This window comes from Balaenoptera borealis (genome assembly GCF_965194805.1).
Source record: "Balaenoptera borealis genome assembly, chromosome: 12".
In the NCBI taxonomy this organism is placed as follows: Eukaryota; Metazoa; Chordata; class Mammalia; order Artiodactyla; family Balaenopteridae; genus Balaenoptera; species Balaenoptera borealis.
In genome coordinates this window covers 77,219,808-77,245,236 of record NC_138869.1, presented here as the reverse complement: position 1 = coordinate 77,245,236, position 25,429 = coordinate 77,219,808, and the positions used below count along the sequence as shown (strand labels likewise).

General features: G+C 43.2%; 2 protein-coding genes across 2 annotated transcripts in view; both read left to right on the top strand.

Moving 5' to 3' along the window:
• The window catches only part of ZNF318 (zinc finger protein 318), a 28,831-nt gene extending 24,233 nt beyond the window's left edge, over positions 1 to 4,598 (top strand). The window contains exon 10 of the mRNA XM_082345839.1: positions 174 to 4,598. Within this exon, the coding sequence (XP_082201965.1) occupies positions 174 to 3,494 (3,321 nt within the window). The 3' untranslated portion in view covers positions 3,495 to 4,598. The remainder of the gene's footprint in view (positions 1 to 173) is intronic.
• On the top strand, positions 3,971 to 25,398 carry CRIP3 (cysteine rich protein 3). The gene is made up of 11 exons (XM_082345895.1): positions 3,971 to 4,062; positions 8,765 to 8,908; positions 9,147 to 9,260; positions 14,570 to 22,709; positions 22,970 to 23,064; positions 23,479 to 23,536; positions 23,633 to 23,764; positions 24,555 to 24,626; positions 24,749 to 24,843; positions 24,942 to 24,999; positions 25,176 to 25,398. The coding sequence occupies exons 4-11, from the start codon at positions 22,667 to 22,669 to the stop codon at positions 25,235 to 25,237; spliced, it is 615 nt and encodes a 204-aa protein (XP_082202021.1). The 5' UTR covers positions 3,971 to 4,062; positions 8,765 to 8,908; positions 9,147 to 9,260; positions 14,570 to 22,666; the 3' UTR covers positions 25,238 to 25,398.
• Positions 25,399 to 25,429: the final 31 nt, after the last annotated feature.

Here is a 25,429-nt window from a genome sequence, read left to right as displayed (position 1 = left end):
CTGGGACGTTCTCCTCAATCCTAGTAAGCAATGCTGACCTGAGAGAACCATTTATCCTTGAGGAAGGTGACTCTGAGGATTTCCACTAAATGAATTCTAACAGTGGTAGGGCCAACTTTTCTCTCTTATAGTATTTTGACCAGTTATTGAGCCTTTATCTTTTCTCTTCCTAGAAATATGTGGTTGAAAACCCATTGTATGAGGAGCGGCGGAATCTGGACCGCCAAGCTGGCTTGGCTGTGGTCCTAGAGACAGAACGGCGACGGCAGAGTGAGCTAAAGCGCAAACTCAGTGAGAAACCAAAGGAAGAGAAGAAAGAAAAAAAGGCAAAGATCATGAAGGAAGTAAAGGAGGATGACAGGGTGTCTGAGGAATTAGAGGACCAAGTTTCTGAAGGTGGGAACTCCCCTGAAAAGGCTGAAAATAAAAGGAAGGCTAGCATCAAACTCCAATTAAAAGAAGAAGTAAAGAAAGAACCACCAACATCTTCCTCTTTTGGGAAATTCAGCTGGAAGAAGCCAGAAAAAGAGGAAGAAAAAAGTTCAGTGGCCCCAAGTATTCCCAAAGAAGAGATTGTGGAAAATAGTAAGGACAAAGAGGATGGCAGAGCTGAAGCTGGGAAGGCAAAGCCCATCAAAATCAAGCTCTCTGGGAAAACTGTTGTTGCACATACTAGCCCTTGGATGCCTGTAGTGACAACTTCAACTCAGACTAAGATCCGACCCAACCTGCCTATCCCATCCACAGTCCTCCGCAAGTCAGGTTCAGCCACAGTAAGCAAGCCAGCTCCTCTTAACACCTTTCTATCCATCAAGTCCTCTGGAACCACTGCTAAGCCTCTGCCAGTGGTTAAAGAGTCTTCAGCTGATCTCCTCTTGCCTCCCGACATCATCTCTAAAGCATTTGGAGGGGAAGAGGTGATTCTAAAAGGGTCTCCAGAGGAAAAAATGGTGCTGGCTGAAAAGAATGAGCCATCACATATACCTGAACAAATGCTACCACCTCCACCACCGCCACCTCCACCACCACCTCCACCACCCCCAGTTATACCTCATCCAGCTGCTCCATCTCCTGCTCAAGCAAATGCCATTTTGGCTCCAGTAAAATCAAACCCAACTGTATCTCACACTGTCAGCCCTGGCTTCCTGGGTCCTAACATTTTGAACCCAGTATTACCGGTAGCCATCATGGCCTCAGCACAGCCAGCTGCCGTTCCTTCTGATGAGACGGCTCCTGGGGTGAGTGAGAGTGACCGGGACCAGACCCTATTCTCTGTGTTAGTGCGTCCTCCACCTCCCCTCTCAAGTGTGTTCAGTGAACAAGCCAAAAAATTGGAAAAGCGAAATTCATGCTTAGCCACAGCCAATGCTAAGGATCTGTATGACATATTCTACAGTAGTGGTGGAAAAGGGGCCCCTGAGACTAAGCTGAGTGGTGGTCCATTGGCTAATGGGGAAAATAGAGCTGAAAGTTCAGACACCTCTTCCACTTCTACTTTGAACAGCAGTGCATCCCAAGAGGAGTTGCCTCCAGATAGAAATTTGGTCTCTGCTCCTTTAGTCAGCAGCCCTGAAAAGCCCATTTCAAAACCTCTGGTGTCCCTAGGGAAATGGTCAGTTGTAGAAAATGTAGACTCAAAACGCAGAGGTAGCAGCTATGGCTTCTTACAGCCTCTGACAAGGTTGTGCCAAAACAGGCCTTATGAAACTATTACCCCAAAGACAGAGACTTTGGCCATGTGGACTTCTAGTTCCTTCCAGAGTGATGCTAATAGGGATGTATCTCCAGAGGGGAAAATTGAACTTGACCTGGGAGACCCTGGGCCACCAGGTGTCAAGCCAGCCCCTGAGCTGTCACATGTACACTGTCATACCATGGAATCTCAGAAGCTGTTAGAAACCCACCTTGTGGAATCTAGTAACCAGGATGAGGAAAGCCAGGAGCTCCACCAGTCTAAGGATTGTCGAAAAAGTGAAGTAGAGACAAGCACTGAACTAAAAGAAGGGGGAGTGAAGCTCTCTGAGAGGACAGTGGGAGAGGGAACAGATACCAATGTTGGGCCCAATAGTGTAGAGTATTCTGATTTGAACCATGGGAACAGATACGTGTGGGAAGGAGAAGTAGAACAGCCCAACATGCAAATGACTGACAAAAAGGCTAAACAGTCCAAGAAATTGATAACAGGAAGTAAAACTCAAAGTAAAGTAGTGACTGAATTGAATGCACAGGCACTCTCTTCCACAAAGGCAAAAATAGACTCATTTCCGTCAGAAGCTAGGTCTTTACTCCAGAACCCACAAGATACACCTGTGAAAATTTCTGCCCCAGAATTGCTTCTTCAGTCCCCAGCCAGATCAGATATGTGTTTGAAAGATAGTGAACAGGAGCAAGGAGTTTCAACTGCTAGTGAGGAGTGGCTAGAAAATTCAGCTCCAGGATCAGCTTCTAGAGCCTCTAGGTACAGAAGCCTTAAACTGAAGAGAGAAAGATCAAAAGAGTTTCAGGGTAAAATGATCTATGAACTGACTGTTTGGGATGAGAACAAGAAGCCAGAGACCTGGGAGAGCCCAGAGAAACCAAAAGCAGAAGCCCTGGATCTTCGAGGTGTCCATCCAGAACTAACAGTGACAATAGAAAGCAAGGCCTTAGAAAACTTTGAAGTTACAAACTTAAAAGTAGAAGAGCTTGCTGCCCTGGGGAACCTGGGGGATATAGGTGTTGATTTCTGCAATACTCGGGTAGACCCAGGACATAGATCCGCAACTGCCCTGTCTCAGAAAGTACGTGAAGAAAATTCTGTGTCACCTATAGGAAGTAATCCCTCCACTCTCACTGACTTTGAACCAATACCATCCTTTTCTGAGTTTCCATTAGATTCTCCCAAAACCCTGGTGCTTAACTTCGGAGCAGAGGGTGAACAAAACTCATCTAATCCGGGAATTGGGAGGATCACTCCTAACATTTTGAAAACTGGACTTTCTATAGAAAATGTTGGCCTTGGTTTGGGGAGCCTAGAGGGAACACACCAGGCCCTTGACCTGTTAGCAGGAGGAATGATGCCTGAGGAAATAGAAGAAACTTCTCAGTTAGAGAAACAAGATTCACTCAGATTGGAATCAGAAACAATTAATCCTTTAGGCCTTGGGCCATCTCCTTGCCTTCCGGACCTTGTTGACTTTGTCACGCGGACATCTGGAGTTCAAAAAGAGAAGATATGTTCTCCTCTCTCTGAGCCAAGTGACCCTCCTGAGTGTAGTTCCCTGGAGATGGGACCACTACAGTTAGAGATACCGAATGCATCTGTCACGGAGGTAGCAATTCCTCATGTAGATGAGTACAATGACAGCCCTTTGAATATGGTAAAATCTATGGCTTCAGGGTCCCATACAAGAGAGCAGGTAGTTGGAGGCAATACGGTCCCTCAGGAAATAGCTGCACAAGAAGCTGCAGTTGATGCCATCCAGGACCACACAGAATCCAGTGTTCACAACTGAGAATACAAATTCAGAGCTACTTGTGGATGAATCAAATTGGCTTCTATAAATCAGGTGCCCAGATGATCCAGGACTAGTTGGCTATCTCATCTGGAACCTACACCAAGAGATGCAGTCAGCATCTTAAGAGTAAATGTTCATGGAAGCTAAAAAATTTACCTCCTTTCCTTTTTTCCATTTTCCTTAAGATACCAGACAAATCAATCATTATTTCTATACATATCTGTAAAAAAGTATTTTCTGTTAATTATTATTATTATTTTTTTTGCCAATTTATTTTCTCCTACTTTGTCATTAAAATCAAATGTCTATCTGGCTCACCATATAGTGTGCTTTGATTGTATTTTGGCTTTGACTCTGCCATTTCTGGAATGTGGGGGAGGAGGGAGACAGCTGACTTCTCCAATTGCTGTGTTGTATTCCCACCCAATTTCTTGGGCAGCTGATGGATCTCTGGGAGAAACACAAGAAAACCTGCTGAAATGGAAAACTACTGCTGAAGGAAGGATTGTTCATCTCTTAGGCTTCCATTTGGATGGGCCTGCCTTAACATTGTTTGAAATGCAGCGTGAGTAGCTCTTTTGTTTACTGTTTACTTCCTTGTGGCATGTCAACCCCCACACTTCCCTCATTCTGTTGCCTTTGCTTGAGATGGTCCTGCTAATCCACATACCTGTTTGGAAATGGCCTCAGTAAACGTGGAAGAAAATCTAGCAGGCTCACTTTTGGAAGACAACAAATCGGTAAGGCTTATTCATGCCTCAGTGCCAGGAGCAGATATGGTTTTTGGGTCAGTTTTATTTTCAAAATGGCCTTTGTTCACTGTATTGTGATCCACTGACACTTTGTGTGAAATTGTTTAGCAGCCATTTCTGTTCTAAAGAGGTAGAAGATCTGAAACTTGCTTTGGGATTGGACTCATTCTCTGTTCCACACTCATATGTATTCCTTCCTCTGCCTCTCTCTTTCCCAAGTTATTTACACCATAGTGTGATGTTTTGGGTTGTACATTTTGTTCAAAAGATTAAAGATTTATGAGTGGCTTGGACAAGTTTAACTTTATTTTTAATGTGTTAATTACTTGGAATAAATGCATTAATCTCATGTTTCTTTCTGGATTTTTGTTTTGAAACCACACACATTTGAACTCCACAGGGAAACTAGAACAATGCTGCTGCCCTATTGCCTGTCTCCCCCTCCCACCCTTCTTTCCCCAGTTGTTAGGGCTACTTTTGTTAGCTTATATAGTTGTGCCCCAGTGCTTCCTGGATGGGTAGTGAGTAGGCACCAGTGGTCTGGTTTTGGCATCTTTCTATTGTGAAGTTTTGTATATACCCTTATGTTGGCTCTCCCGATGCTCCTCTGGGAACTGAGCTCCCCAAGAATACTCATGTTCTTGCTGAGGGTGCTCTTGGGGATCAGGGAGCTTGGTCCTTATATTTTCTAATTTCTGTCCCAGTTTCCTCTTGATACCCCTGTTAGCAATTTATAACCTGGCTCAACAGAGGCTTCAGAGTCTTATTCTCCCACTCCTCAAAAATAATGCAAAGTTGCTGATCTTTTTTTCTAAGAATTCTTGTTTTCCTGTTTCCTTGTGTGCAGAGTTGAGTTCGAGGAGGCTATTTTTCTTGACTAATTTAGAAGTTTAGAAGTTGTACTGGCCTCCCTTCTTCATCTTGCGGAAAGGACACAGATTTGGAATAGTTAGGTCCTTGGATGTTCCTCGGCCATTTGCCTTGCTGTGATTTTAGATGAGTTACTTTGCCTCACTGTGCCATAGGGATTTTTTTTTCTTTAATATGGAGGATCATTATCTCCATCTCACACCAAATGTGTACAGGGTCGGGCCATCCTGAGCAGTCTTCTTACGTCTGCTTTTTAGGCTGAAGCGTGAGTTCAATGCATCTTTCTGACCTGGAAACCATAAACAGACCCAGAAGGTGCCCTTTAGCAGAACGTAAACCCAGGTGAGCTTCAGAGATGTATTTGTTTCTCCAGAGGACTACTCCCTCTCCATTCTAGGAGCCTATGTACAGGAATTCAGAGAACATAAGAGTTTAAAATGCCAGTTATTACTCATTTTCAGGCCTGTTCACTTAATAAGTTCCACCTCCCTTTGGGGAGAGACAGGTGGGTTTAGGGTAAGCATGGAGAGGGGTTAGTCCTATCCAGATCTCAGTCCTAAACTCACTCCGTCTCAGAAGGAGTCAGAATCTTAGTCTCTAGGTTAGGAGAGGGCCACTTGAGAAGGGTGGAGAAGGGAAAAGAGGCAAAATCTAGGAAGGGCAGAACTAATTCAAGTAACTGGGGCTGGAGTACTTAGAGCAACTCCTCTTGTACTCTCTTGATAACTCAAAGGTACCTACCAATCTTAGGCTTTTTCTAGAATAATGCCCACTTCTAAGAGTTGAAGCAACAGTGTTCTTCATATTTGCCTTGAACCAGCAGAGGGAGAGCTTTTAGGATTCTGTAGTTTGGGCGGGAAGTGTTGCTAGCTTCCTCTTTGATCAGTGGGATCAGGTTTTGGAGCCTATCTAGAGAAGCTATGTGAAAGGAAGGGCAGAACTCTAATCCAGTTGCCAGCGCCTAGAGGTAGGCCCTGTTTCTTTTTATTCAGTACTATCACAGTGCTGAATAAATTTTCGTCTTAGGAGACAAAGGCACATGCAAAGAGTGGGCCCTAATCTTCACATGTGGCCTATGGTGTCATATAACTAGGGTTTAAATTTCTGCAAACATCAGCAGCAGTTTTTATTTGACTCCCTCAATTGTGAGAACAGGTGATCAGCAGTTAGTTTTAAATTTGGGCAAACACCAAGTTTTACCTAAGTTATGTAGGTAACCCCCTAAAACTTCCCCTTGGCTTTGTGAATGGAGGCCTCTTGCTTTATAAACCTCTTTCTTCACAGCTAGCTTCAGGACACATAATACTCTTAGTGACCTTTCTGCTAAGTATAGCCATTTTACGCTATGCCACTTCATCTCTCTAAAACAAGTCAAGAAGTTAGCTAATGTTCTGGTAGTAAAGCATGCCAGAGCATATGTCCATTTATCAGACTGCCAGGTTAAGGGACTGAAAAAGAATGGGGAAGTGGGAATGGGGGGTTTGGATGTATGGGATACAGGAATCCAGTAGGGACATTAAGTGTGTTATAAAAAAAAAAAAAAGCTGGAGGTGGGATCATGGAGGAGACAGCCTATAAATTATGGAACTAAGTGAGGGGGGGGTTTTAGAAAATACATATTCCAAAACCCTGGTTCTCACTTTCACAAAGCTTACCTACCAAGCCCAGGATGAGAACCTAAGCAAGGTCTTCATTCATTGACAATTCTGTGAGAATATGGGCAAATGAAAATAGTTTGGGATTGTGAGCACATTTCTTCTTTTAGAGTTTAATTTTACAATAATGTCTGTAATTTTTAACCAAAAAACCCTTATACACTTTCAAAGGACCATGTGCATTTTCATTGTAGAACTTAATGTGGTTGTACTTTTACATTTATGTGTTTCTTTGATTAATATGTGCCTCCTTCCCACCCATCCCCCCCAACTAGATTATAAACTCTCGAAAGCAGGAAGTCTGTCTTTGCTTACTGTTTTTTCATCATTGTATTCACAGTGCACAGTTGCCTGGCACATTAAGAGTTCTCAATAAAAATTCATTAAAAGAATCAGTGTGGTAATAGTAGCTATTTTTTAAATTAACTGTGAATACTTAGCAATTTATAAGTGAGTAAAAGCTGTAAATTGATGATTGTGTTTGCTGGGTGCTTAATACTGCAGAAGACAACTGTCCTCTTGCTTCTGTCCTAGATCTTTGTATACAAGGCACTGTCTATAGCAGTGAGTGCATATCAAGGCTGCCCGTGGCCCCTTCATTTCAACAGCATTCTGGAATAGTGGTGCCAGGCCAGGAGGGGGACACATTGCCCCTGAAGCTCCTAGAAGAAAAACAGGATAGGAAGGGTAAGGGTACACTGACTTTAGAGTTAGAAATAAAAGGCTTTGGGGACTCTGATTTTCAGATGGCTCCCTTTCTCCTTCCAGCCAGATTTCACAGGCATGTTGAAGTAAATTAAACCCCAAATCCCTCTGATGTAGCTGAAGGAGTAATTCAACTATTCATGGCCCAGCATCCTCGTCATGTCATCAAAACTGTAAATCAAGCCATCAGTTTTATTTCTGGAAGGAAACCAAAAAATTAACCAAAAAAAGTTGCCTTTGGAAGAGGCAGGAATGATGCTTTCACTCTTTATTTTTTATCTTTTTTGTTTGAATATTCAGACTATGAAAATGCATTTTATATAAAATACAAATATTTTATACACATAAAATATGTACACACACATATAGGAAATTTTTATGTCAGTAGGGGTTATCTGGTGATGTGGAATTACAGACCAGGTTTTTTTTCTCTTCTGTATACTTTTATGTATTAAAAAATAGTGTTTTTTTTTTAAAGTTGTGTCTCTTCCCACTCAGTGCATCTCTGTCTCCATTCCTCACATCAGTTTTCCATTATTACAAATAGGTCTTGCTGCTTTTCCCTCAAGATTTCCTAAATTCCTCTACTCCCACCAAGGCTGGGTTACATACATTCAAGAATACCACTCATCTTCCTCTCCTCCTCTTCCCTTTCTCTAGCTCCTACCTCCGTGGAGCTGGTTATGCATTTCCATTCATGCTGTACAAGCACTTGGACATTATATAAATCAAGATACCTGTCTTCACAAAGCTTACTTTAATGCAGGTACACAAAAGATACCACAAAGTCTTTGTTGCATGCAGAAGGACAGAAGATAACTCGTATCTAGATGTATTGATTGAAAGCTTTACAGGCTTTTATTCCTTCCACTCATGGAGCATCAGGCAAGAAAAGTGTTTTGTAGAAAACAAGGGAAATGAGCATGTTTAAGAGAAGTGAAAGAGCCGAGTAAAAAAAGAGACAGAGGGACTTCCCTGGCGGTCCAGTGGTTAGGACTCCGCGCTTCCACTTCAGGGGGTAGGGGTTCTATCCCTGGTTGGGGAACTAGGATCCTGCATGCCACACAGCGTGGCCAAAAAAATAGAGACAGAGTTACATTACGGTAGAGGAAGATAGCAAAAAAATTAAAGCAGCCATATTCTGGTACTGTTTTCTTTCATCTTCTCTCCGATACTTTGCCCCTCCTAAAGTTCAATCCAGCCCTCCCATAGCCGGTATACCTACATAAGGATGATTATGATGACATTTACCGACTCTAACCCACCTATCTTCCTTTCTTTTCAGGAGCAATTGCAGAAGTCTTCATATTTCTAGAAGGAAGGACTGCAGAAGACATTTTTGCCCCAGGGAGGCAGGGATAGAAGCTACAGAAACGATGAGCGTCCTTGGGGCCAATGGGCAGTCACCTCTAGGGTCTGACTCCAGAAGGTGGGTATGGTTGCTGGGGCAGGAATGGGTTATGGAGAAGGCCCTGTTATTTTAGCTGCCCGGAAATGGTGAGTTGGGTGAGCAAATATGTTATTTATGTATGTCTATATCTTTGTACCGGTAGAGGAGGAACAAGATGAGGATAGGCATAGGTGTATATTTTAAACTTTCCACTACTCATCTCAAATTATCTCCTAACTTCCATCTCTCATTTTGTGCCACGATACTTACGTTAAAGCTGTGGAATTCAGATCTTCTCATCCCTCCTGGGCCCTGGGCCCAGTGCTCCCAGCAAGTAGAACATCTCCTATCTCGGCTTTAGCCTTCCTTCCTGGTCCATACAAGAATCAAGGTAAAAATTGGGTATGTCCTTAGAGGAGTGGGATATAAATAGACAAAGGAGTCTCAAGGAAGGGGGGACAATCACAAAAGATGTGTTTGAAAAATCCTGGGATTTCAGACTTCAAGACAGCTGTCTTGAAGTTTCCATTCAGTCTTACTACCTCTTCTACACACAGTAGAACTTTTGGTACACAGAAACAGGCAAGCATTTCAAAATACCAAGGAAACACCTTACTCTCTGTTCATCTAAAAAGCCAGTAGGTGCTTCTTTTATGCCCTTTTGTGCTTTGGAACTGGGCTCAGGAACACAGTGAGGATGAGAACCTGACATTTAAGTCCTTTAAACTCTGAGATTTATTTAAATCTGAGCTGCCCCAACTCCAAATTTACCCTTAAAACTGTTAACCTAGTTTTATTTCTGATTTGTAAATGCTGGCACTTCTAGAGTCCTGGAGGTCTGCTTTACTGCCCAAATAAATCTGTGGTTTGGGTAACTTTTGGGACTACTCATAACACTATAAATATAAAGAACTGCATAATATACAACCAAAGCCATCAATAGAATAAGAAGGAAGAAGTAAGGGGTAAAAAGTATCTCAGGGCCTCTTTTTGCTGAGCTTATATCAGTTAATGACTACTCATTCCTCAGGCATGACCCTGTGGATGAAGCAATGGAAAGCAGCCTGGTGCCAGGGCTGCCAACACTTTGTCACCACTACTTTCTCTCCCTTGCTCCAGTCCAAGATCTGTTTCTCATCAGCTACCACATTCCTCTGCTCAGGGACAATCAAGGGTGTTGGTCACAGCTTTTATTCCTAAATGTGACTCACCTACCTACCAGCCCCTGGTTTGCTGCTACACCTCCCTTCTTCAGTAATGTCTGGAGTCCACCTTTGAGATGTGCTGATCTAGGGCATGGGCAGAGGGAAAGGAAACATTTTTTAGAATAATATTTTTCCCTTTGGACTTTTAAAAGTTGATATGCTAGAGTTCACATACATTACGAATGATTAAATATTTAAAATCTACTTTTTTATTGAAACATAATTCATATAACATTAAATTTCACATAAGATTCATCATTTTAAAGTGTGTACAAGAAGATTGTGTTGAAGATTGTACAACAATCACTGTTATCTAATTCCAGAATATTTCCATCACCCCACTTAAAAAACACATACCAATTAGCAGACATTCCCAATTACCCCAAAGCCACCAGCAATCATCAGTCTGCTTTCTGTCTCTATGAATTTACCTATTCTGGACAATTCTGGAGTCATATAATATGTGGTCTTTTGTGTTTGGCTTCCTTCACTTAACATTTTTAAGATTCATCCATGTTGTACCATGTATCAGTACTTCATTGTTTATAGTTGAATAATATTCCACTGTATAGATATAAACACATTTTGTTTATCCATTGGTTGGTAAACATTTGGATTATTTCCACTTTTTTGCTATTATGCTGCTGTGAACATTTGTGTACAAGTATTTGTGTGGACATACTTTTCAATTCTCTTGGGTATGTACTGGGTCATGACAACTCTAACTTTTTTAAAAATATAATTTTGTATTAAAGTATAAGGTACATATAACAAAACAAAAGCACACACAAGTGTTAAGCTCAATACTTTTCACAAAGTGAACAGTTTGTGTAACACTTCGGGTAACCAACACCCAAATCAAAAAATGGAATGTGACCAACACCCCTGAAGCCCCTCTCCTGTTCTCTTGCAGTCACTACTTTCCTGAAATATAACTGCTATCTCAGGTGCTTTTTGTTTTTGTTTTATGGAACTGAAATTCACATAACATAAAGTTAGCCACTTTAAAGTGAACAATTCAGTGGCATTTAGTACATTCACAGTGTTGTGCCACTGGAACCTTTGTCTAGTTCAAAAACATTTTCACCACCACAAAATAAAACCCTGTGTCCCTTATGCAGTTAGTTCCCATTCCTACCTCCCCACAGGCCCTGGCAATCACCAATCTTCCTTCTGTCTCTATGGATTTACATATTCTGGATATTTCATATAAATGGAGTCATACAATCAGTGACCTTTTCTATCTGTCTTCTTTCACTTAGAAGAACGTTTCTGAGGTTCATCCATGCTATAGCAAGTATAGGTATTCCATTACTTTTTATGGCTAAATAATGTTCCATTGTCTGTGTATACCACAATTTATTTATCCATTAATTCATTGATAGACATTTGGGTTGTTTCCACCTTTTGGCTATTGTGCATAGTATGCTATGAACATTCATGCATAAGTATTTGTTTGAGTACTTGTTTTCAGTTCTTTTCAGTATATACCTAGAAGTGGAATTTCTGGGTCATATGGTTATTCTATGTTTAACATTTTGAGGAACCACCAAACTGTTTTCCACAGCACCAGAATCATTTTACATCCCTTCCAGTAAAATGTATGATGGTTCCAGTTTCTCCATATTCATAACACTTAATTTCCTTTTTCATATATTATAACCATCCCAATATTTCACTGTGGTTTTGATTTACATTTTTCTGATGACTAATGATATTGAGCATCTCTTCATATGCTTTTTGGCCATTTTATATCTTTTTTGGAAAAATGTCTAGTGAAGTCCTTTTCCATTTTTTTTTTTTAAACGTCCTTATTGAAGTATAATTGCCTTACAATGGTGTGTTAGCTTCTGCTTTATAACAAAGTGAATCAGTTATACATATACAATATGTTCCCATATCTCTTCCCTCTGCATCTCCCTCCCTCCCACCCTCCCCATCCCACCCCTCTAGGTGGTCACAAAGCACCGAGCTGATCTCCCTGTGCTATGCGGCTGCTTCCCACTAGCTATCTATTTTACATTTGGTAGTGTATATATGTCCATGACACTCTCTCACCCTGTCACATCTCACCCCACCCCCTCCCCATATCCTCAAGTCCATTCTCTAGTAGGTCTGTACAGAGTGAAGTAAGTCAGAAAGAGGAAAACAAATACAGTATGCTAACACATATATACGGAATCTAAGGAAAAAGAAAAAAAAAAAAGGCCATGAAGAACCTAGTGGCAAGTCGGGAATAAAGACACAGACCTTTTCCATTTTTTAATTGGGTTGTTTGCCTTTTTGTTGTAGAATTGTAAGAATTCTTTATATATTCTGGATACTAGATCTTTACCAGATATTTTCAAATATTTTCTCCCATTCTGTAGGTTGTCTTTTCACTTGCTTTTGTTGGCTGCTTTTTTTTCTAGTTCCTCAAGGTGTAAAAGTTAGGTTGATGATTTGAGATCTTCTTTTTAAAAATGTTTACAGCTATAGTTTCCCTCTGAGCACTGTTTTCACTGCACCCCATACATTTTGATATGTTGTGTTTTTATTTTCACGCATCTCAAAGTATTTTATAATTTCTCTTTTGAATCTTTCTTTGACCCATTGGTTCTTTAAGAGTGTGTTGTTTAATTTCCACATTTTGTGAATTTTCCAGTTTTCCTCCTGTTATTGATTTTTAGCTTTATTCCATTGTGGTTGGAGACGATCCTTTGTATGATTTTAATCTTTTTAAATGTATTGAGACTTGCTTTGTGGCCTAACATATGATCTATCCTGGAGAATGTTTTATGTGAGCTTAAGAAGATTGTGTATTCTGCTGTTTTGGGGTAAAGTATTCTGTATGTCTGTTAGATCTAGTTAATTTAGAATTGTTCAAGTCGTGTATTTCCTTAGTGAACTTCTGTCTAGATGTTCTATTCATTATTGGAGTACTGGAATCTCCAACTGTTATCGTAGAACTGTCTATTTCCCCTTCAATTATGTCAATATTTGATTTAAAATATTTGTCTAATAAGTCCAGTGTCTGGGCTTCCTTGGTGATGGTTTCTATAAACTTTTTTCCTGTGAATGAACCATACTTTATTCTTTTTATACCTTGTGAGTTTTTGGTTAAAACTGGACATTTTGAATATTATGATGTGTCAATCTGGGAGTCAGATCCCCCTCCCAAGTTTTGCTGTTGTTGATTATTGAAGTCTGTAGTCATCATTTGTTTACTGACTTTTCCAAACTATTTTTGCTAAGACTGTATGCTTGTGTTTGGTCCTTAAATCTCTGTTCCAGTATCTCAGCAGTCAGTGACCTGACAGAGATTTCCTTAAATGCCTGGCGTGAAAAAATGAACAAAAACAAACAGACAAAAAACCCACTTCTCTTGGTCTTTGCAGACACTGACCTGGGGCACCACTTCAATGCTAAGCCAGTCTGCCTAAAACTCTGCCTTAGCCTTCACCTCCTGGCTGCATGGAACCCAAAGTTCAGCCAAAGGTGCAAGCCTAGGGTCCTCTCAGGTCTTTTCTGAACTCTCATCTGTCTCTGGGCATATACTTTACATGCTGGATTTCCCCATAAACATGGTAGCCCTTCAGAGTTCTTATTTCCCCATGTATCTTCCTCCTCAGACTCCTCCTTTCCAGACTTTTAGATCCGTCTGCTGCTTGTTCCATTCGCTGTTTCTTTATCTATGCAGCCACTGGTAGTATATGTCTGTAAATGCTTTCAATGGATGCTTTGAAAGCTGCTCCAGCTTGAGGGGGGCAAAACAAGGTCAGCCTCAGCACAGATTCCTTGGGGAACCACTAGACAGGGCAAGATTCACAGCTACAATCTTTTGAGAACAAGGTGCATATTATCTTTCCCTGGCACCCGCAAGCCACACCAGGAATATGGGCTGCTGTCCCAATGGCCACCTCCAAGCTGCAGAATGGGGGATGTTAGATGGGTAAGCAAAAATGCTACAATGCTTTGTTACTGAAATTTTGCAGCTGCTTTTTTCATTAAGCACACCACTGGTTGGACTCCATTGTAAGTTTTTTATTAGATTCCAGAGTTCTGAAAAAGTTGATTCTGTCAGTTTTTGCCAGCTTAATGATAGCTTCAGTGGAGGAACTGATTCTTGGAGATCTCTGCTGTGCCATTTCTGTGACATTACAATATGTTACTTTTTGAGGAACTGTCAAACAAACTGTTTTCCACAGCAGCTGTACCACTTTATATTCCTACCAGAAATGTGAGGGTTTCATTTTTTCCACATCTTTCCAACACTTGTTATTTTCTGTTTTTCTTTTTTAATTATAGCCATCCTAGTGGGTATGAAGTGGTATCTCCTTATGGTTTTGATTTGCATTTCTTTAATGACTAATGATGTCAAGCATCTCTTCATGTGCTTATTGGCCATTTGTATATCTTCTTTGGAGAACTGTCCAAATCCTTTGCCCATTTTTGATTGGATTACTTGTCTAAGATCCATTTCTTACATATTATTTTCTAGTCTTTTTCTTACAAGGTTATCCTGAAAATCATGCATTAAGAAAATGTGTGTATAAAACTATCTACAGGGCTTCCCTGGTGGTGCAGTGGTTGAGAATCTGCCTGCCAATGCAGGGGACACGGGTTCGAGCCCTGGGCCGGGAAGATCTCACATGCCGCGGAGCAGCTGGGCCCGCGAGCCACAATTACTGAGCCTGCGCGTCTGGAGCCTGTGCTCCGCAACAAGAGAGACCGCGATAGTGAGAGGCCCGTGCACCACGATGAAGAGTGGTCCCCGCTTGCCGCAACCAGAGAAAGCCCTCGCACAGAAACGAAGACCCAACACAACCATAAATAAATAAATAAATAAAAATTAAAAAAAAAAAACTTGCTTTAAAAAAAAAAAAACTACAGTTTCAGAACTTTACACAACACGATGTAATTCTTAAACACAAGAAGAAGCACTTCTCTCTGTATAAAGGTACATATTGTATTAATTAGGACTCTTTAGGTTGTAACAGAAACTAAACTCAAGCTTAAGAAAAAAAATGAATAGGTGGTAATTTGTGGTTTGGTAATTGGGAAACCGAGTCAGAATTAGATCCAGGAGGTCAGAGATGTCATCAGGACTCTTTGTTCCCCATTTCCTCAGCTCTGCTTAACTTCTTATTTTCTCTCCACTCAGGTGCAAGTTAGCCCCTGCAGTCTCTAGCTGCCATGGTTCTTATAGGCCTCTGTCTAGAAAATGAGGTGTATCTTTCCTTATAGCACCAAAAAAATCTCAGGGAGGATGTTGATTAGTGTGACTTGGGCCACATTTCTATCTCTGAACAATTACTGTGGCCAGGTGGATGAAGTGTCCAGACCAGGCCCTGGTCATAAGCTCACCCTGGGAAGACAGGGTCTACCCTAATGAGGAATCTAGACTAAGTTGAATTAATGTGCAGTGGGGGAAGAAGAAGTTCTCCAAAGGAAATGCTTCTAAGTAGAAAATAAAATGTCCCCTATAGAGCTGCGAAGATTCAGTGCCTTCTTTGTTTGTAGCCTTCCCTCTTTGTGGCTTTTTTTTTTTTTTTTAGACACCAGTTGTACTTGAACATTTGTTATTTTATTTATTTTATTTTTAAAATTTATTTATTTATTTTTGGCTGTGTTGGGTCTTCGTTTCTGTGCGAGGGCTTTCTCTAGTTGTGGCAAGCGGGGCCACTCTTCATCGCGGTGCACGGGCCTCTCACTATCGCAGCCTCTCGTGTTGCGGAGCACAGGCTCCAGACGCGCAGGCTCAGTAGTTGTGGCTCGCGGGCCCAGCTGCTACGCGGCCTGTGGGATCTTCCCAGACCAGGGCTCGAACCCGTGTCGCGCAGACTCTCAACCACTGCGCCACCAGGGAAGCCCTGTGGCTTTTTATCAAAAGATGGTGCTCAGGTTCTTATCCCCACTAAGATACTAGTAATTGCTGCCCTTTTTTTGGTGGTGAGGGTATGGGGTAGTAAGAGATTAGAAATAAAGATCTTACAGTTCTACCTGTTCCAAAAGCTCAGGAGAAGAAGAGAAAAGGCCCAATCATTTTGGAGTTGGGAAGAGGCTAGAACATGGCTCCTGATTCTGTGACCTTGAGCTTCATAGAGGAACTGAAAGACTCCTCTATAAAAAGGTAAGCATTTGCATTTGTCTGAATTCATAAGATTAAACTGTTTTAGTCTTATTACATAGTCTCGTGACATGGAAGGACTATTCTTGTATATTGTAAAAAAAATACCCCTCAGACCTTAGTAAGAAGATGAGGAAGTTGCTGGTAGTTTCCACCAAGGAGCACTGTCACCATCTATCAGATTTATAACTAAGCTGCCCACCAAGTTTCACTCTTATTCTTCTCTCAGTTTCCAGAATATGGATACATTTTTCATGCTGCAAATTATTTGGAGGTCATTTTCTAAAATATACTTTCAGATGAAATACACATTCCCAAGTGATACTTGAGAGGCCAAATCCATCTTTGCATGGAAAATCATCATTTAAAGCTGTTGTTGATTTCTTCACAAGCATAGGTTGAAGGCAGACATGGTGAAGGGTCAAGAAGTCCTTTCCAGCAGTCTTGATTCTGAATTAGTCCAGCTGATGCCACTGAATCACAAAATGTAGCTCACTCAATAGCCCTAAGCAGCTAACCACAAGTAGCTAATACAGAGTGCTCTCAACAGGTTCATATGATGGCAAGTTGATGCTGGGAAGCAAGGGAAAAATCGGACAGACTCTTGCAAGAGCCATAAATAATGTGTGATTATACAGCAGCAATTATCTACAGGTGGGAGGATTAGTGTATTTTAAGAAAGCATTTCAGTCTGTTTTTGTTTTCTGTGTATGTTTCTATTTTTATTTTTTGTTTTTTTTGTTCATAAACTATAGAAAGTAAAACTTTCTAGTTGTAGGGGATATTCAAAACATGGAGTGAGAAAGCACAAGGGTTATGGGTAATAAAGGTTGAGAAACACAACGATAAAGAGGTAAGACTGATTTTTCATTAACATACAGAACTGAGTGAAACCTTTTAAAAGAGTCATCCGTAGATACAAATTTTGGTAACGCCTAAAAGTGACAAGCATATGGCCATGTACTTGAACAAGTCTACAAAGGTATAAAATGAGTGGAATTTATAGTTATAATCAAAACTCACTGCAGTGCCAACCTGACACGTGATAGCAGCCATATTTGTAAGGTGCTTTACAGTTTACACAACACTTTTCCCTCATTCTCTCTTTTGCCATATATTTAATGATAGGCATAATTGTGCTACATGCTAATTAGGCTTAATTAGTAAGTTCTTGTGAATGACTGTAATTAGTGGGACTGATTTGCTGCCAAAGCAAACTTTCAGTTCTTTTTACTGTATTAGTCTCCTAGTATTTATAATCAGGATCAGTTTAAATCGTATTCCATTTTACATCATACATGCTGATCCTCATGTATATTAAGAAACAAACTCCTGAGTCTACTCCTAGACAAATGAGCTCCCCTTGCTCCAGGGCTTTTGTTATAACCAAACTCTCAACCCCTACCAGTCCACTCGTAATCGCACATCTCTCCCACTGGTCCTCATCTACTCACACTTGAGGGAGACTTGTGTGCAACATTTAACATTCATTCACCAACAAATTTTTATTGAGCATCATGTGCTAGAGATTGAGCAAGGCATTGGAAGCATATGCAGTGGTTGGCAGAACAGTCCTGGTCCCTGCCCTCATAGGGCTCACAGAGTAATGAGGTAGACAAAGCCTAGAATGTGGCGGGGGAGGTGGGTGGGAAGTTGGCAGACCTATTTTACCCTCCCACTAAGCTACAAACTCAGCTTTTATCATGGGGTCTCCATTTGACTTTTTCCCTCATTTGGTTCAGCACTCAGGCAGGGAAAACACAGCTGTCATAGATTGTACCCCCTTTACCCCCAGCACAAGATGCTATAGGAGGGAGTGCCTGGGGCCGATAGCCTGGTATTGAATAGGTGATGGGGGGGGGGAGCAGAATTAGTGAGGTGAAGATATTGGAGAAGCAAGTTCCCAGAAAAAAGATAGCATTTGCAAAAGCCCCGAGGCAGGAAAGAACTTGGCAGATTTAAGAAGCTCATTTACTGTAATTACAGAGGTTGAGGCAACAGGCGAAATGGCTTAGAAGACTGGAAAGGTGGAGGGTCCTAGAGCCAAGTTAAAAACTTTATCTTGAGAGTACCGAGAAGCCATGGAAAAGTTTTAATGACATTTCCCTGCCTCTTGTATCTCAACCCATTATTACCTGGATAGGCCTTCTTATCAATTAGGTACAGAGATGCTGTACAGACAAGAGTAGTATCCTTTCAGACTGAAACACATGGGTAGCTTAGCAGAAACCATGCTTAGGAGCATCAAGTAGAAAAAGTATGAGTTCAAGAGTCACAATGCATGAGGGTCTGTATGGTGTTGAACCATTTCTTAACCTCTCCAAGCCACTTTCCATTTCTGTACAGTTGGTAATGTAATGTTTAAATCCCTCATCAGGTTTTGTAGGATCAGAAATAATAAGTATAACGCCTACGACTGGCATTCCATAGGTGGTAGCTGTCACTATTTTAGCAATGCTCTCTTGCTAACACAGATTTCAAACTCTCTTGGGGAGTGGAATCACAAAATAACACATCGTCAAATTGTGAAGAAACCTTAAAGATCTGTCTGCATATGATGCTTGCATTCCTTCTGCAACAATGACAGTTAGTTGGTTTGTTCTCCAGCATTACTTATAACATCCAGAGACAGGAAGCTCACTACTTTCTGAAGCAGTCACTGCATATTTGGCTTTATTAGAAGGTTCTTTTTATGGACTGAATCCAAATCTGCTTCCCTATGACTTCTATCCAGGGGTCTCGGTAGTACCCCTAATGCCTCTTCCATGTGACAGTCCTCCAGGTGTTTAAGGTCATTATCTCCCACTACCACTCACCTAGAGTTGAAAAGCTTGTTTCTTCAGCCTTAACAACAACAATAAAAGGGTCAATTCATCAAGAAAATACAACAATCTAAAACATGTACCTGACAATAAAAACATGAAGAGTGTTAGTGGAAGATTTTAATAATAGTAGTAGTAGTAGTAACTATCATTTACTGAGCACCCCCACTATACTTGATACTGTAGATACACAGATAAGTAAGTCTCAATCAATCCTGTCAACTGAAGAAAGTTAGAAAAGTAAATAAGTGTAACACAACATTACAGATACTGTGACAGGTCTGTGCAGGAAAAAAGTGGGGCAGGGCACCAAGGGAATAGTTATCTTTATGAAAGAGGGGTCTGCCTCTTATAAGAGATAATATAAACTACACCCTCTCAACTGAGTAGGCAATACTTACAACTCAACTGGACTTATCCATTTGTGGTATTTGTTAAAACATCATTTTAGAGGTTTTAGTCACACAAAGTATTCAAAACAGCCACTGTTAGTGACTGCAAATGCATTCCTACAAGAGATGTTAATTCTCCCTGTTAACATTCTTTACAAAGACTCTTGGGTTAGAGTCAGAATAATGGAAGCCAGGCAAGGAAGAAGAGTGGAATACTGTGATTTGTTGTACCTGTAAATGGATGGCAAATATTTGAAAAGGAGGGGCCTCAACTAGTCTTTCATAAGCACTGAAATAGAAAAGATGAGGCATACTGTGTTTGTTGTGGCCATGCAATATCGGAAGGCCACAGAAGATGGAGAGGAGTAAAGCACTTCAGTGCTTGTTTCTTTATATGGGGCCCTGTGCTGGATGCCAGGGTAAAGATGACCCAACTAGGAGGCTGAGGCATGGGCACAAGGCGCTCGAATGCAGAAAGAGGTGGGGAACCTTAGAAAAGGATTATTTGATGTGGCCTGGAAATTCTGAGGCTAGATCCTTGGACAGATGAAGTTTGCCTTCCTAAAGGAGGCAGCATGTCCAAGAATAAATACAACAATGAAGTCCTCCCAACCTCCTAATGTGGACCTTCTTCATGTGAGCCTTAGAGAGCAAAAGGCAGTGAAACTTGAGCTGCCTGCCTGAAGAAGAAACACATGAGAGGCAGAAACACGAGAGTAAAATATCAGTGGAGACTAGAACTAGTACTTTTCAAGTTTGTTAAAGAAGAATCCCTTCCAGAAACAGTTAAAAACTAAGGATCTTGAAATGTTCCCCAAAACAAGAAACAAATAATGAGAAAGTGTAGAAAAGTTCATTTCACAATGTGCAAGCCTTCCACCTTCAGAAGTCATCAAGGAGGATAAAGCAAGTGTTGTTAGAAGCGAAAAGTACTCATGGAGACAAGTGAGGAAACAGGAGTGTTAAGCAGAAGTTCAGAGACACCAGTCCCATCCCTATTGCCCGTCTGAGGAGATTGAAGTCCAGAGAGGGTCTCCAACTCCTAAGACACAAATAGGACTCCTTTCACCTAGCAGGGCACAGCGCTGCAACCCAGTGATGGGTTTAGTACACACGCCCCATTCAGCCATTTCTGAACTGACTTGACAAAACACAGGAACTTATTCCCGGAAAGCTCTTCATTTCACCATGATACTTCATCGAGGGATTGTCTCCTCTGCTGGGGCCCTGGCACAAAGTAATCAGGCCTCTCTTCTGCCCCTCATTTGCTGAGCTACCTTTTTTTGTTGTCGTTTTCTTATTTTGGGGCGCGGGGGGGCCACACCTCACAGCATGAGGAACTTCCCTGACCAGGGATCAAACTGATGGCCCCTGCACTGGAAGTGCGGAGTCTTAACCACTGGACCACCAGGAAAGTCCACTAAGCTACCTTTTTTAAAAAAAAGTAGTTCCCTTCAGGCATAATTATTAAGACATTATCCACATACCATAAATTTCACCCTTTTAAAGTGTACAAATCTATGATTTTTAGTATATTCACAAGGTTGTGCAAATATCACCACTAATGCCAGATCATTTTTATTTCTCCTGTAAGGAGACTTGGTCCTCATTAGTAGATACTCCCAATTGTCCCTCCCCTAAACCCGTAGCAACCACTAATCTACTTTCTGTCATTATGGATTTCCCTTTTTTGGACATTTCATATAAATGGAATCATACAATATGTGGTGTTATGTGTCCGGCTTCTTTCACTTAATGTTATGTTTTTATGGTCCATTCATGTTGTAGCATGCATCAGTACTTCATTCCTTTTTATGGCCAAATAATATGTTATCATAGATAGACCGCATTTTGTTTATCCATTCATCAGTTGATGGGCTTTGGGTTTTTCCATCTTTTGGCTGTTGTGAATAGCAGTACTATGAACATTCATGTTCAAGTTTTTGTGTGGACATATGCTTTTTGTGCATGTGTGGGCAGTTGCACCCAGGAGTGCAACTGCTTGGTCATATGGTAACTCTAAGTTTTAACTTTTTGAGGAATTGCCAGACTATTTTTCGAAGGGCTACACATTTCACATTCCCATCAGCATTGTATGAGGGATCCAATTTTGCCACATCCTCACTAAGACTCATCTTTTTTTATTATATCCATTCTAGTAGGTGTATAATATCGCCTCATTGTGTTACTGATTTTCATTTCCCTAATGACCAATGATGCTGAGCATCTTTTCATGTGTTTGTTGACCTTTGTATATCTTCTTTGGAAAAATCTCTATTCAAATTCTTTTCCCATTTTTTAATTGGGTTGTCTTTTTATTGCTGAGTTGTAAAAATCCTTTATATATTCTGATTACTAGACCCTTATCAGATACATGTTTGCAAATACTTTCTTTCATTCTGTGGGTTTATGTTTCTTGAAGTGTCCTTTGAAGCATTGCTGAGCTAGCTACTTTTAACAAATATTAAAACATTTTAAACCAAATTAGGAATATGTAATTGGTGTCTGAATTATACTTTTAAATTTAATAAGCATTATAATTTTATGAGCAAACCATAGTATGCAGACCCCGTTTTGGGGCTTCCAGATTGAGCCTTGGGTTCACTATGGGATCCATCATAATGATAGTTACCGCTTTTATAGCATTTAGGTGCCACGCGCTGTTTGGGCACTTTGCAAGTATTAACTTATCTAATTCTCACCACAGTCCTATGAGGGAGAAACTTATTACTTTACTCATTGTAAAGATAAGAAAACGGAAGCAGAGGGAGGTTAAGTAATTTGCCTGAAGCCAAAGAATGAGTAAGTAACCGAGATGGGCTCCAGATTCCGTTGCTCTTAACCATCTGCCACGGGGAAGGCGGAATGAAACCATTTCAAAGAATGCCTAACTCCTTGCTTTGGGGAAATAATAGTGTTTTCATGGCATCTACACTCTGAACAGTTTTCCTCTCTGTACCAAGCCAGGAACTAGTGCCAGCCACCCTTCCAGGCGTCTTCATTACTCCCTCCCCTCCCAGTCTAGCTTCAGGATCTTCTCTCCTGTCCACCGGTCCGAGACTTCAGTGTTTGGAAGTAACAGCAAAGTTGCCTGCGTTCCCCAGGTGGAGTGGTTCTAAATTTCCGGCGGCCAGTGGGAACCGAGCAGCAGCGGATTCAGCCCAAAGAGGCTCAAGGCTGAGCCATGGGAGGGGCCAGCGAAGGGGGCGGGAACTGAACCCCGGCGGACTTGACTACAGTGTGCGGCGCCGGCTGCTCAGAGCGGAGCCATGAGCTGGACCTGCCCGCGTTGCCAGCAACCCGTTTTCTTTGGTGAGGCCTGGGCGGAGGAAGGGGAGAAGACGGGGCGAGTGAGAGCCTTTGGGCTCCATGAGGACGCAAGGAGCTGGCGACGGTGTGGTCCCAGCCCCCTTTTCCACCTGTGGGGCGCACAGCACTTGGGCGGGATGGAACTGGCCTCCTGGAGACACTCCCCATCGTCTCTAGGAATCACGGTGTGGGGGGAACAGGGGGGAAAGGAGGGCGCCTTGTGCTTGGCCTGGCTCTGCCCAGTTGCACCTTGTCCCCCACAGCAGAGAAGGTGAGCTCCCTGGGCAAGAACTGGCACCCATTCTGTCTGAAATGTGAGCGCTGCCACAGCGTCCTGTCCCCAGGAGGGCATGCAGAGGTGAGGCCGGGCTAGGGTGCACAGCCTTGTGTCTGTCACTGTCGCCGAGACACCAGCCCCTGGTTTCAGCCCCATCGGCCCACCAAAGGCAACCTCAGCAGCCAACTCCCAAGATCACCTACCCAGTAGGCACCACACCAGCCAGCATGTGGGGAGCCTGAATTGTGCTGGTGGATCCCACGCCTTTCGTCAGGTGGGGGAGGGAAGCAGCACTGCTTCCTGACCTGCTCTTTCCCTGTCTCCCTGACCACAGTGGCAGTTCTGGCATGCCAGCCCACCCCTCACTGCTCCCAGCCCCGGCAGCCCAGGCCAGTAGACAGACACACCTGGCAGCCTGTCCTGGGGAAAAGCCTGTGGGGCACAGGAGAGCCCCCTTGGGCCCTAAGCAGTCCTCTTCCCTCTGCTTGTGCCTAGCACAACGGAAGGCCGTATTGCCACAAGCCATGCTATGGGGCTCTCTTTGGACCCAGGGGTAAGTACCAGCCTGGAAGGGGCCAGGGGACAGCAGAACCCTCCGTGTGGCTGGGAGCTGGAGGCTCAAGCCTGACCTCCCCTCTTCTCTCTGCAGGGGTGAACATTGGTGGTGTGGGCTCCTACCTCTACAAATCCCCCACCCCCACCCCTGCCAGTGCTACTCCCCTTAGCCCCAGCAGGTTCAGCCCCCCCAGGCCCAGGACTGGCCTCCCCCAGGGCAAGAAAAGTAAGTGAGATTGAGCCCCAGCTACTCCTCCTCCTGACCCTTCCCCAGGATGGAACAGGGGATGGGGACCAGGTGGCAGTATCCCACCTAGTCCTTTGCTTCACATTCCTACAACTTTGTTCATGGCAAAGGCTTCTCTTCTCCGTGGCCCCTTTTTTGATGTTTCCTTATGTCAGCTGCTGAGTAAGAGGTAAATCGGGCAGGTGGCATTATCACCCCCATTTTACGGGTGAGAAAACTGAGGTCTGTAGAGGGCAAATGACCTTGTGCAGTCACACAGCTAATCAGAGGCAAAGCTGGCCTGGAACTCAGGCCCCTCCCAGGCCAGGGCCATGGAAGGAATGACCTAGAGTAAGGGGTCATTGAGATGGGCCAGCCCCTTACATTCTTCCACTACTCCTCTCTCCCTGTTCCTTCCTCCATCCCCTGGAGTGGGCAGTGACATTGTGCTCCCCAACACCTGACACCCCTGCCCTGGCCAGCTCCTATATCAGCTCAGGTTTCCTGAGGATTGAGTTGCTGACAGGGTTGGGCTGGTGGGCACCTGAGCCCCTGGGAGGATGAGAAGGAAGCAGGTGGTCCCTCCTGCAGGTAGGGATGGGGCAGGAAGTGGAGTCAGAGGGGACTCAGCTCTCTGCCTGAGGAAGGCAGGCTCATGTCCATGTGGGTGGGAGGCTCTGGGATGCATGGCTTTTGGAAGAGGACAGTGCCATATGCAGGGCAGGGCTGATGGGCCCTGTTTAGGCCTGGCCTCCACCTCAGCCCTAGCGGGGGCCTCTTCCCCTTAAAGGCCCTCCCCACATGAAGACGTTCACTGGGGAGACCTCGCTGTGCCCAGGCTGTAAGGAACCCGTCTATTTCGGTAAGTGACAACAGAAAGCTCGGAGAGGGGGGTGCAGGATGCGCATCAAAGGGTAAGGAGGTGGTACAAGGCAAGTGGGTCACCCTGCCCTGCCCCTTGAACTACCATCTCTCCCCCACCAGCTGAGAAGGTGATGTCTTTGGGCAGAAATTGGCACCGACCCTGTCTGAGGTGCCAGCGGTGCCGGAAGACCCTGACTGCTGGGAGTCACGCTGAGGTGAGCAGGGCAGGGGTGGGTGATTATGCTGGGAGGAGGGAGGCTGGAGATGGGAAAAGAGCCAAGTTGAGACGTCTCTCTTTCTCTCTGTGTCCCAGCATGACGGCGTCCCCTACTGCCACATCCCCTGCTATGGCTACCTGTTTGGCCCCAAAGGTGGGCAGCCCCACCCCAGACAATGGGCCTAAAGTATGGCATGTGGGTCTGTGGGGATGTGTGGACAACTTCCCCTGTGGTCAAACACACCCCAGACCCCTCCCAATTCCCTCCAGCCTTCAGCCCAGCACCCTCCCCAGCCCCAAGGCCCTTGGTGATGGGACTCTCTCCCTCAGGTGTGAACATTGGTGATGTGGGCTGCTACATCTATGACCCCGTGGAGATAAAATCCAAATGAGATGCTCATAGCAGAGGTCACCCTAACTCAGGCCTCCCATCATCCTCTCCATGGTCCAATGGAAGCTACAGAATTCTCTAGTCCCATGAGGGTAGGAGAAGGTGGGATTCTGGCGGCCTGGGCCTAGGCTCCATGGTAGACCAGAGTCTAGACTTTCTCTGCCAACTCCTCCCTTTCCCATTCCTATCTGGT